Source organism: Rattus norvegicus, chromosome 2, assembly GCF_036323735.1.
Source record: "Rattus norvegicus strain BN/NHsdMcwi chromosome 2, GRCr8, whole genome shotgun sequence".
Lineage (NCBI taxonomy): Eukaryota > Metazoa > Chordata > Mammalia > Rodentia > Muridae > Rattus > Rattus norvegicus.
In genome coordinates this window covers 185,710,807-185,724,095 of record NC_086020.1, presented here as the reverse complement: position 1 = coordinate 185,724,095, position 13,289 = coordinate 185,710,807, and the positions used below count along the sequence as shown (strand labels likewise).

The 13,289-nt window shown below is 42.3% G+C and overlaps 1 protein-coding gene across 3 annotated transcripts in view; it reads right to left on the bottom strand.

The window, feature by feature from the left end:
* Window positions 1-13,289, bottom strand: part of Arnt (aryl hydrocarbon receptor nuclear translocator) — a 58,844-nt gene that overhangs the window by 21,451 nt on the left and 24,104 nt on the right. For 2 of the 3 annotated variants that reach the window (NM_012780.3, XM_063281325.1), the window contains 4 exon segments: window positions 2,577-2,679; window positions 4,036-4,249; window positions 7,722-7,935; window positions 10,776-10,820. In NM_012780.3, the coding sequence (NP_036912.3) occupies window positions 2,577-2,679; window positions 4,036-4,249; window positions 7,722-7,935; window positions 10,776-10,820 (576 nt within the window). 3 annotated transcript variants of the gene reach the window in all.

Sequence of the window (13,289 nt, the reverse complement as noted above, 5' to 3'; positions counted from 1 at the left end):
TAATCCTTATAACAATGTTTTAAGTTTGACAGTATCACCGCCAATATTAGATGATGAATCAAAGCAACACAAGTCTTATATTATAGTATCAAAATTAGAATTCAAATCCACGGAATTCTATGGAATAAAACAATTCACTTGGGAGGCAGAGTCAGATCTCTGTGATTTCAAAGCCAGCCTGGTCTACATATATACAGTCAACTCCAGACCAGCAAGGGGTACACAGTGAGACCCCATCCCTAAATAAACACCAACATTCAGTCAACTACAGTGATAGACCTTCTGCAGACCCACGCTACTTAGGAAACACAAATGGAAGGGAACTTGAGCCTGGACAACATAATATGACCCATTCAAAATAAGACATAGTAATCTGATTCCAACAGCTACTCTAAACTATTAAACTATCTAGTATTAAATTTTGTACCTTTGCCAGAAAAACATTTTTTTAATATCTTCATTTGTTTTTAGTTTGGCAGCAGTTTTGTGTTTTGCCTGTATATGTCAGTGTGAGGGTGTCACATCCTGGAGTTACAGACAGCTGTGAGCTGCCATGTGGTTCCTGGGAATTGAACCCGGATCCTCTGGAAAAGCAGCCAGTGCTCTTGACCACTGAGCCATCTCTCCAGCCACAGCACGATGCGTCTATCTCCACTATACAACCTGAACTTATTATTATTTTACTTTCATATAAGTGTTTTTTCTGAGCCAGGCATGGTAGAAGGAGAAGCAGGAATTCCAAACCAGCTGGACTTCATGAAATTCTATCTCAAAAAACGGAAAGAAAAGAAAGGTTGGGTATGTTGGCACACATCTTTGATCCGGCACCTGGAAGGCAGAGGCAGGAGGATCTGGCTCTCTGAGTTAAGAAGGCCAGCCGGGTCTACAGAGTTCTGTTCAAGGACAGCCATGGCTACATAGATAAACCCTGTCTCAAGAACCCAAAATCTGAAAAGAACATAGCCAGTGAGACTACTTCTCAGGTAAAGGTACTTGCCACATGTGCCTCATGACCTAAGTTTGATTACCTCAACCCACAGTGCTGAAGGAAAGAACCAACAACTTGCACCCCAACCGCCACACACATGATTCCACATCCACATATATCATGCACACACAGGGTTTTTTTAATCTGAAAAACAAAACAAACAAACAAAATACCTATAATCTCAGCACTTAGATGTTGAAGCAGATCAATCTTGTTTTAAGTCTGAATACATATAAATGGAGGTGGGGTAAGCTCTAGAGTTCTGCTGCTATGAATTAGTTCTTTTTTTTTTTTTTTTTTTCTTTTTTTTCTTTTTTTTTTTTTTTTCGGAGCTGGGGACCGAACCCAGGGCCTTGGGCTTCCTAGGCAAGCGCTCTACCGCTGAGCTAAATCCCCAACCCCACTGCTATGAATTAGAACACGATTCTGTATTAGTCTTCTACCAGGCAGTGTATAATCTTGAGAACCTAATGCTTTTCTTTTTTTTTTTTTCTCAAAATGGTTGGCCTCAAACTCACAGAGATATGCCTGCCTCTGCCTCCTCCTGAGTGCTATGGTCTAAGACAAGCAACGCCACACTTGGTTTATCTGATGTCTTTTTACCATCTATTTTTATTTTCTATGCATTGGTATTTTGCCTGCATGTATGTCAGTGTGAGAGTGTAGGATCTTGTAGTTACAGGCAATTGTGAGCTGCCATGTGGGTGATGGGAATTGAACCCAGGACTTCTAGAAGAGCAGTCAGTACCCTTAACTGCTGAGCCATCTTTCCAGCCCATCTGGTTTTTTGTTGTTGCTACTGCTGCTGTTTTTAAAGGTTTATTTTATTTAGCTGTATGCATGGGAAAAGAAGGGGAGTATGTGCATGCTGAGCTCTCTGGGGAGGCTGTAGGCTTTGAATCTCCTTGGAGCTAGAGGCACAGATGGTTACAAGCTATCCAATATGGCTGCTGGGGACTGGCCCCAGGCCTCTGCAAGGGCAATATTATCTCTTAGCCTTGAGTCATCTCTCCAGCCCCAGAAGTTAAATGGGTTTTTGTCCCATGTATATGTATGTGTATGTTCATGTTGTATGTGCACATGTATGTAGAGGCCAGGGACCAACCTCACATGGTTCCTCAGGAGCTTTCCATTGTAACGTTTTAAAAATGTGTATTAATGTTTCCCTGTATGTAAGTGCATTGTGTGCATGTCGGGATACACAGAAACCATGTGGAGGCCGGGAATTAAATCAGGTCCTCTGGAAGAGTAGCTATTACTCTTAACTACTGAGCCCTCTCTCCTGCCCCTGAAACTACTTTTATGATGAACAAAATAATAAGGTATGAGCAGTTGTGAAGAAGACAGAAGTAAAAAGACAAATACAAAGGACTATTAACTAGCCTTAACAGTAATCCACTGTTATTTATTCTCTTACTAAAAAATACTATATTCTAAGTATGATAAAACAACTGGTTCTTGAAAATTAAATGTAACCCAACTGTGGCCAGGATTGTAGCTCTAGATAGAAGATGTTAATGCCTTTGAGAGAAGCGGAAGCCTTGGACACTGTTTTATTCCTACCCCAACACAATCCCAAGTATCGCACCTCATCCGGCAGATGAACGATCTTCTTGAGCCCATGCACATCCTCATGGAAGACTGCTGACCTTCCTTTTTCACTGTTCCAGTCTTCAGATCCAGGATCCGCCCTGGACAAGGATGTGGAGAGCAAGCTCAAGTTAATTCTTATGGGTGGGAAGGGAGGAGACCCCGAGGCATCCAACCGTGCCTTCTGCTTCTGCATTTACGACAGAGATGCTTTTATCCTGAAGCCTAAACTACTTCCATCCCCACCTAGGAATCTCACTGTCAGTTCAAAAACGGCCCGGAAACTGAGTAAAGCAGGAGTAGAAACTACCAGGACTCCTGTGCGTGTGAGTCCACTCCTATGTGTGGGGTCGGAAGCCAACTATGTGGAGCTGTCTCTCCTTCCCCTGTCATCAGTCTGCAGACGGAGCTTAGATTGCTGGGTTTGCATGACCCGCTCCTTCCCCACTGAGCCATTAGGCCAGCCTACAAATGATCTTCAAGCTTGGGGTAGGGTAGTGTCTGGTTTAAGAACAAGTAATTTTACATGCTAAGAAACACGCACGTGTTCAAAAAGTTTCTCTCCTTTATTTATTAAAAAAAAGTAGTATTTGGGAAAAAGGAAAATTAGAGAAATGAAATGTACAGAATCACAAAAGAGGGGGGAAAAAAAAACAACAACACTAATATGAACATTTCTTTCCACTGCACAGACATTGGAGTTTCTTATGTTTTAACTGCTAATTATCTGTTTCCATTTTGTCACTTTAGGGGTTGGGGATTTAGCTCAGTGGTAGAGCGCTTGCCTAGGAAGCACAAGGCCCTGGGTTCGGTCCCCAGCTCCGAAAAAAAAAAAAAAAAAAAAAAAAAAAGAACCATTTTGTCACTTTGTATGCAGTCACTGAGAACAGATGTCATTCTCTGGCCAAATGTGACCAAAGGACTGAATCTCATCTAAATGAGTGGAGGAAAGATGACCTTGTAGAGATACAATGACAACAACCAAGTACCTTATACACTGACCAACAGCCACTCCCCTAGAATATTAAAATCTATTATCACAGAACCAGTGGGTATGAAAAAATGCCAGGTAATAAATAAAATATAAGCATAGATAATTATTTTATTATGTGGAGACTGGAAGGAAACTATTATACATTTTAATTTCCCTATTGTGTTTAAGATATTATTAAGATAGAAATTAACTTTTATAGGAACACAACCACTGATGAAATATTTTCTAAGAATAAGCCAGAGTAGATATTCTGCATGTGAATGAAAAACAATTATATTCATTAAGGAAAAAAAATTTAGAAGCTCTGCCAGATTCAACAAATCAATTTAAGGGCTTAAATATCTTGAACACTTCAGCAAAATAAAGGCCCACCCTTCCCCCCTCCCCAACCCCCACCCTCCTAACACACACACTCATGCTCATGTTCACATGCGCATATATCTGCTGCCCGCCCAACTCTCACCTGTTAGGGCATTTTCTGAAGTAGAAAGCTGCTCTCGAAGTTTATCCACATCATCTGGGTGCACTTGGTCATACAGTGTGCTCCCAAACCATTCAGACTGTGGCTGGTTCAAAACGGGAGTCACCGAGTCAGAGACATACACCACTCGGCCAGTCTCACAAGAGACAATAAACAGAAAACCATCTGCTGCCTCCAAAATCAAATGTTTCAGTTCCTTGTCAAGAAAATAAACCAAAGTTAATAGTGAACTCCGAAAAAACATACAACTAGTCACGGGAAACAGCAAGATTCTTGGGTAACTATGCACTCCTCCACTGGAATCACAGGCTTATACCTCAATCCAAGCCATGGGCTCCTAGCCTAAGTGTCCACTGGCAAACTCTTCACAATGAATGCTTCTGCAATTTCTCTAAGTTGCTACTCAGTCTTGCTCTTAGTACTCAAAGGAGAATGAAAAGGTTTACACTGAATGATAAGACTTCTGGAGGGCAGGGTTGGGGATTTAGCTCAGCGGTAGAGCGCTTGCCTAGCGAGCGCAAGGCCCTGAGTTCGGTCCCCAGCTCCGGAAAAAAAAAAAAAAAAAAAAGACTTCTGGAGGGGCCGGGGACTTCCAGCCTTTCTTCAACCTCTCACGTCCTGACATGATAGCTAATATACATAACTAATAACTGGCTACGCTTTTGTTGTTGTTGTTTTTTTTTTAAAGACAGTCTCATCAGACCAGTCTGAATTCAAACTTGCTACATAGTGGAGGGTGACCTTAAATTTCTAATCATCCTGCTTCGCCTCCCAGGTACAGCAATTATAGGTATGCAGCCCCACACGGTTTTAGGGGTACCGTTGATAAACCCAGGGCTTACCCATGCTAGGTGAGTGCACCATAAACTCTATGCCCAGCCTCTGCACCCGGCTGGCTGATCCGTCCTCCATGTTCTCCTTTTAGGATCCCCTCACATTCCCCCTTTCCACTCCAACTTATAAACACACCCACTTCCTAATTCTATACAAATCTTCCCTCAACCTGTTCAGAATATGCTATTATTACATTAAAGGATTTAGGTTTTAATGTTTAGGAAGTAACCATAAAAACAAGAAGGAGGTTTGGCCTAATGCTGCTTGTGTTATAATGTTCATTTTGGTCCATCAAACTAGCTTTTGATTGCTCAACAAAGAGCCGGTGTCCGACAGCGGACAGGATGGAAGAGGACTTCTGAGTCCTGGGGAAAACCAGGGGGAAAGAAGGGGCTGCCAGGCAAGCGGCCCCTGGAAGGGTGGCCCAGAGCCTTTCTAGGCTACAAAGATAGGGAGCTGCCTGAAGGAGCCAGGGAAGCCAAGATAAAATATAGATTGTAAAAGATACTAACCCAGGAACACTGGAGGGAGTGTCTGCTGGCTTTGGGGAGTTGCAGAAGCACCCAGCCATTGAACTAGTCAAGACACAGTGAAGTTAAGTCGGTTTGTCTTTCACTTACGAATGGAGAGAGCTCTTAGGAGGGGGCTTGCATGCAACCCACTGGGAGCCAAAGCACTTTAACTAAGTCACTGCTACAAAAATGTAATTCTATCACTGTCGGTCTGAGGGCAGATTCAAGACGGTAAGGTGAGCGAGACCATGTGACACTCTTCAATTACCCTCCATCTTCACTGCACCCCACTATCTGTCCCTTCTGGATTCTCATCATCACTTTTAAGACTCAATCTCTCCACATAACCTAATACTACTACCCACTGCACCCTGTAAACTTCATCTTTGCTTAGCATCTTCTGAAACCCCACTTGCTCCTGCCTTGCTTTCTGCCGCAGACGCTCTTCCCTTTGTTCATGTGTTCCATGTACATACTTCCTATTCATCCTCTCTCCTCAGAAATCATACACATGGTTCCACACCATGGAATAAAATCCACGTCCACCTCTACCTTCCTCAACACCACAACACTCCTCCCCCACTTCCAAGTATCCCTGAATTGCAATGTAACTCACAGCCATCTTGGCTGCAGGGACTACAGTAGTGTGTCACCATGGCCAGCACCTAATTCGTCTTTCTAGATCTATACTCTGCCAGCCTTCCTGTCACAACTCTAGTTTTATATCATTAGTTATTAATTTATATTATGTTTCAATCAGTGACCTTTTTAAAAAAAAAATCTTTTGGGGTTGGGGATTTAGCTCAGTGGTAGAGCGCTTGCCTAGGAAGCGCAAGGCCCTGGGTTTGGTCCCCAGCTCCGAAAAAAAGAACCAAAAAAAAAAAAACAAAAAAAAAAAACAAAAAAAAAGCTTTGTATTTCTCACTGCACAAAATACCTGGTTTGCCACAAAAGCAGCATAATTGGAGTTTAATAACTACCTAAACGTATTCTGAGGACATGAACTATTTCTATGTAAACAGATATTAAATGTACTTCGTGGGCTAGCAAATAGACCACCCTATTTGGAGAACTTATTCCTTTCTCTCAAGTCATATTCCCTTTGACAAAAATGGTGACATAACATTGTCATTCGCCTGTATTTTCTAAAACTTCCCACAGTATCCCCACATTTTACATGTGTATACTTATTTCAGACACGGTCTCATGTATAACAGGAGAATGACTCCAACTCCCAATCTCCTACGTCTGCCTCAGTGCTCAAACGATGGTCTATGAGTCACCACATCAGGCTACCATACACAATTAAACACGGGCTGGGATCGAATTTGGGGTTTTCTGTATTCTAGGTATGAACGATCATATGTCTTTTTATTTTTGAAACAGGGTCTTGCTATGTAGCTCTGCTTGCCTGGAACTCTGTAGACCAGGCTGCCCTTGTCTTCCTAAGTACTGGAATCAAAGGCATTCACCACTATGCCCTACCCGATTATGGATTTTTAAATTGAAATGTAACTTGTCTTCTCTAGTCATTCACAGTCAAGTCTAGAGAGCCTAAATAAAGTTAGATAGGCCACCATTGTGTGATTGTGTGTGTGTGTGTGTGTGTGTGTGTGTGTGTGTGTGTGTCTATATATCACACAGACTATTGACAAAGAAGCCATCTCTCTTCCGTAGGCCTCTTCCCATCCTCTTTATTATGGTGTCTTACTGCTCCCACGTTTATCATATTTGTATTTAGCTCTTTCTTCTGCCAATAGTGGAGACTGAACCTAAGGTCTCCAGCGCAGGTGAAGTGCTCTGCCAATGAGCTACAGACATAACTCCTAGATGGAGTTATGTCTGTCCTTTCTGTCTTCCTCACAGTATATTAAATGTAACAAAACATGTCATGGAGCAACAAGGATTGCCACTGCAAGTTGCTTCAGGGCTGAGGCAGATTCTTCCCATGCTCTAGAAACCTAACCCAAGGAACGCAGTCCATGAGTATGGTGATCTTGCTGGAATCACACCTTTCTTTCACTGCACAGGCTGTATATATAAACCAAGTTCTAAAATACCCAAAACCTTAAATAAGTTCTCACAACTAATTTATTTCTCACTTCCCCATACTTAATCAGCCAAGGGCTAAACTTCATTTTTCCATGTCTGATGTTTCCTGAAGCTGGACATGGTGGCACATGTTAGCAATATACCGAGTTGCATGTCAGCCTGGGCTACATGAGACCCTCCCCCCAAACAAACAAACAAGCAAACAAAACCACTAACTTAGTCCAAAACTTTCAACAGATATACTCAGAGTCAGTTTTAAGGCCCAGAGACCTGATCAGTGAGGAAGGACGGCTTGTAGGAGCCGTCAGTGGATGTATTGCCCGTTCCCCTCAAGGACTTCATGTGAGAAACAGCCATGCGTAAGATGGTTAGCTTGTCTGGTTTTCGAGCCAGGGCACTACAGGTAGGTACCATGTCTGACAGTTCTGTGATGTAAGCTGTCATCTTGTTCCGTCGCCGCCGCTCTATTTCACTATGATTTTCCCTGCATAAAAGAGAGAAAGAAGCTACATTCTAGGTGGTCATGTATCTGGCCCTTCGTTATCAGGAAGTGACATGGATACCTGGCCAGCTGCTGAAGGACGTAGTAACTTAGGTTTGATGATGTTCAAATCTCAGAAGCCAAGCAGGCCAACCTCATGCAAAGTAAGCATGAAACAAACTAAGAGTCTAGACAAAGAACAAATAGAGAATGCCTCTCCAGTAAACACTTCCAATAAATTACACTTCTTCAGAGTAAAGAAAGATTATATTTTAAGAAATATGAAAGCCAGGTGTGGTGGTGCATGCCTTTAATCTCAGCACTCAGGAGGCAGAGGCAGGTGGATCACTGAGTTCTAAGCCAGCCTGGTCTACAAAGTGACAGCAAGGGCTACACAGAGAAATCCTGTCTCAGGGGTAAGGTTGGGAGTGAGTGTTTTTTTTTTTTTTTTTTTGAATGTTGACTTCACTTAAGTTCCTAAGGGGAAATTTCAGCTTCATTGACTACATGTTTTATAGTTAAAACATTTGAAGACTATAAAATAAAATGACCAGGGGGTTGGGGATTTAGCTCAGTGGTAGAGTGCTTGCCTAGCAAGCACAAGGCCCTGGGTTCGGTCCCCAGCTCCGGAAAAAAAAAAACAAAACAACTTTTGCCAAGTAAGTGAATCGACAGTTATGAAAGAAGTAACAGTAGAAGGGACAGACATGACAGCCTATGTTCACAATTCCAGCACTCAGAGGACTAAAGCACGAGAATTTTGAGTTTGAGGTCAGTCTGGGCTATATAGCAAGTTCCAGCATGGACTACATAGTGATACCCTGTTCCAAAGATCCAGATGAGGCCAGGAGTGCTGGCACATACCTGTCTGTAATCCCAGCAACTGGGAGGCTGAGGCAGGAGGATCACCATGAACTTCAAGGTGAGTCTGAAGCCAGCCTGGGTTACATAGCAAGATCGGTCTCCAAACTATCCATTCCTCCCACCCCTTTTTTAAGGAAGTAGAAAAGCAGCAGCCACCTCAGCCTGGTAATTTAGCTCAGGTGGTGGAATGCTTGTCTAGCTCTGGGTCTGATTTCTAGCAGTCATGAAAACCTGATTCCAGCACTTGAGCGGATAGTTCTTTCTCAGTTCCATATCAAGTCTGGGCCCAGCCTGGAATACATAAAACTGCCTTTAAAACAAAGTGGGAGAGGGAAAGAGAGGAAAAGCCAGGGTGATGGCACCCACCTTTAATCCCAGTACTCAGAGGTAGAGGCAAGGGGATCTCTGTGAGTTCTAGGACACCCTTGTCAAAGTAGCTTATGACATTAAGATACAGAATTGGAGTATTTTGGAATTTTATTTGTTATACTAATGCACAAAATTCTTCTCAGGGCCTGGCAGTGCACTGTTAGAGTGTTGCAAGTTCTCATGTGGGCCCCATGCTGGGCAAAGGGAACTGCGGGAAGAGGAGTAGAGTAGGGAAAGGAACATCAAAAGCACAAACAGAGATCAGGGTAGCAAAGATCTCAAACGTGAGGCAAGACTACAACTGAGCAGTCAAAGGAGTAACAACCTAAGCATGCATTTCCAGATGGGAACTCTGGGAAGCTGAGAGGCTGCTCAGGGTCCTTCAATGAGGATGCCTTGAAGGGAAAGCCGAGAGAGACCTGGGCTTCAGCTCCCAGTGAGCAGTTCGGCCTTCCCATCTTCATCTATGTCTCTTACCACATATGGATCTATTCTGTAGAGAAAACAAAACCACAAGCCCTCACACCAGCTGGCTTTCTCAGAGCTGCCCTCCTCCCTAGGGCAGTGCTTTCCAGGTCTCCTGAGCCCTGGGTTAAAACAGTCACGGAATCAATTTGTGGCACAGCTTGAAGGAGTAATACAAGAGGACAATAGTAAAAGTATTTGTATTAATGGTCCAGTTACTAGACCAACTCAAAGACCAGAACAGAAAAGTTTGGACTTAAAGCACTATTTCTGTATCATGGACAATAGTCTTAAAGAGAACTAAAACAGGTCCCAAAATGTAGCTCGATGAGTGGCGGTATTCTCCTAAGCTACTGTAGCTGCCCAGTGAGAGATCTGCCTCTGTTTCCCTCTTCTTCTAAAATTGTAAACACATGCAGTTATAAACCCACATCTCCTGTTTAGTGGGTTCTGATGATAAAACTCTGGTAATCATACTTGCAGAGCAAGTACTTTCCAGACTGAGCTATCTCTCCAGCCTAGAAAATCCATCTTTTAAATAGCCACACCAAGGTAGCTAAAACTTTCCTCAGAAATTCTAAGGATTCAATCAGTTCTACTGACACAGTAATCTAGATTGTGACTCTACATTTGGAAGTCCAGAGCATGTGTCATGGCCTAAATGCTGGGAACTCTGGTAATTGGGGTATTCTGATAGAGCGCATGTTCCTGTTACAGCGCCAGTGGACAGCCACATTATTCCTAAATCCTTTTCATTCTGTGGAACTTAGTGATGAAGTAAAGAAAAAATAAAAATCTTAAAGAATAGCAATTTATTCTTCCCTCCAACCCCCCAGGTAGGGTTTGGTTTCTCTGTGTAGCTTTGGCTGTCCTGGAACTTCTTTGTAGACCAGGCTGGCCTCAAACTTACAGAACTCCACCTGCCTCTGCTTCCCGAATGCAGGGATCAAAAGAGTGAGTCACCACACGGCCTAATTCACCCACTGCCTGATGGGAAAGCCAAAGTTCTTTTTACACCCCAGCCTGTAAAATCTCATGTCCTCCTCTGCCACAGGTAAGAGGAAATACAGAAAGGGGAAGAAAAGATGGGTTAGACAAAGGTAAGACGGCAGAATCTGCTTCATGCTAAACAACACATCTCGTACCTGGCAAGTCTCTCTTTATCCGCAGAGCTCTGCTCATCATCCGACCTAAAAACAGAATTGACGAACTAAGCGAAAATTAAAATAAAAAGGAAGACAGGAAAGAACAAAGGGTAGGTGAAAGTGAGGGAGGAAAAAATGAAATGCAAATGGAAAGGAAAGAAAAAATGAAATGGATACAGAGAAAAGGGAGGAGAGGACCATACACATAGGAGCCTTGCTGAGAATCTGCAGAATCATCTTTTTGTAAGGAGTAACTTACAAGATGAAAGTCAAGGCCAGTTAGAAACTAACATAATCTCAATACAAAAACACTTTGTGAAAGATACAGAGTAGGAACAAGAAGCAACCAAGGAATTCAGAATTCACTCTTATAAACTGCTGCCCATCTGGGAAGAAACTCTTAGTCACATTCGCTATTGCATATCACTGACTAAATTACACAGCTTCAGACAACTGATTACAAAGATAATTTCCTAACATAAGCACACACACACACATTCACACATACACACACACACACACACACACATACACACATACACACATACACACATACACATACACATACACACACAAAAATGGTCAGCAGAAAAAGCATAATTAGCTGTGGTGGTGTTCAACTTTAACACCAACAGTCAGAAACAAAGGTAAATCATTTCCATTTCCTGCAGGTTCCAGAAAAGCCTGGCCTAATGAGATCTTAACTCAAAGAAAGAAGACAGGATAGACAGCACAGAGGTTAAAAGCACACATTGTTCTGCAGAGGATCTGAGTTTGGTCCCCAGCATCCATGTTGGACAGCTCACAACCGCCTGTAAATTCAATTCTGGAAAGTCCTATAAGCCTTCATATGCACATACCCACATACATAAGACAACCAACTAGTGTCTAAAAGCAGGATCTTAACAGGTCCCAGCCATGTATGGATCATTAATTCTGTCACTTTCTCTAGCACAGTGGTTCTTCTCAACCTTCCTAATGCTGCGACCCTTTAATCAGTCCCTCATGTTGTAGGGAACCCCAGCCATAACATTACTTTTGTTGCTACTTCCTACCCATAATTTTGCTATTATTATGAATTGTAATGAAAATATATGATATGCAGGATGTCTGATATGTGACCCCTGTGAGAGGGCTGTTTGATCCCCCACAAGGGGTCACAACACACAGGGTTAAAAAATGATTTCCCTATATTCATTTACTAGGGCCATGGCCACATTTCTGGTCCAAGCACTCATGATTTCATAGTTGTCCTAATAGTTCACCAGCTTCTATCTACCCTCCCTCTTTCTACCTATTACTTACCTACTACCTACTTATCTGTTCTTTTCGATCAACCCTATATACTGCCAACACTGTGTCTAAGAGATGACTACTCTTCCTGATATTTCTTGGTTCTCTATATCAGTGGTCCTCAAAGTAGATCCCAGTCAGGCAGGTGCAGCAATAAATAAATACTGTTAATAAGAACCACAGAAGACCGACCAGACAGACTTCATGGGTAAAGGTGATGCTACTGAGTTTCATCACTGGGACTCATGGGTAGAAGGCAAGAATCTACTCCTCTGAGCTCAGTATGTGCAATGTCTCACACACACACACACACACTCACTCTCTCTCTCTCTCTCTCAATCAATCAATCAATCAATCAGTCAATCAATGTAATAAAACCTTAAATAAGTATTCATTGGGCTATAAAAACAACTCAGTGGGTGAGTGTCCCTGCTGCTCTTCCAGGAGCCTGATGTCTTCCTTTGGCATCCAAATTCATATGAATTTATACCCATTTATCTAAAAACTGGTATAATCTATACAGGCACACATAATTAAAAATAAAATAAAATATATCATTTTTAAAGTAATCAATTAAATACAACATTTAAAAATAGTTACTCGTTTTTGAGGCAATTACAAATTCAATTGTGTGTGTGTGTGTGTGTGTTTGTGTGTGTGTGTAAGGGAAAAACTTTCAGGATTTGAGCTTACAGTATTGATTGATTTATTTATTTATTTCCAGTGATTAGCAGATTTATTTATACAGGAATAAAAAATTCTTGCCAAATTTAATGAGGGGTTAAATGTTCAGTGCAATTTTCTTTCCTTTCTGTCCCTGTTTTGAAAACATAATACCAGAAAATGAGGGGCCCAAATACCAGCACAGCTCCTAAAAAATGAGTGAATTCTTCCCTTTGAGCTTTGCCCTTATGCCAGCCCTCTACCTGTGCCTTTTGGGTCTCTCTCCAGGGACATGTCGTACCCAGCTGGGTTGAAGGACTGGGGAGAGTGGTCAGGGGCACAGCTTATACCTGCAACCTGACATCTTGGCTCCCCAAGTAAGTAATTAAGTATTTATGTATATGTGTGTGTGTGTGTGTGTGTGTGTGTGTGTGTGTGTGTGTGTGTGTGTGTGTATGTGTGCTTCTGTATATACGAATGATCATGTACATGTAGATGTCAACAGAGGCCAAAAGAAGATGTTGAGTTCCCTGGAGCTGTTGTTACAGGTGGTTATGA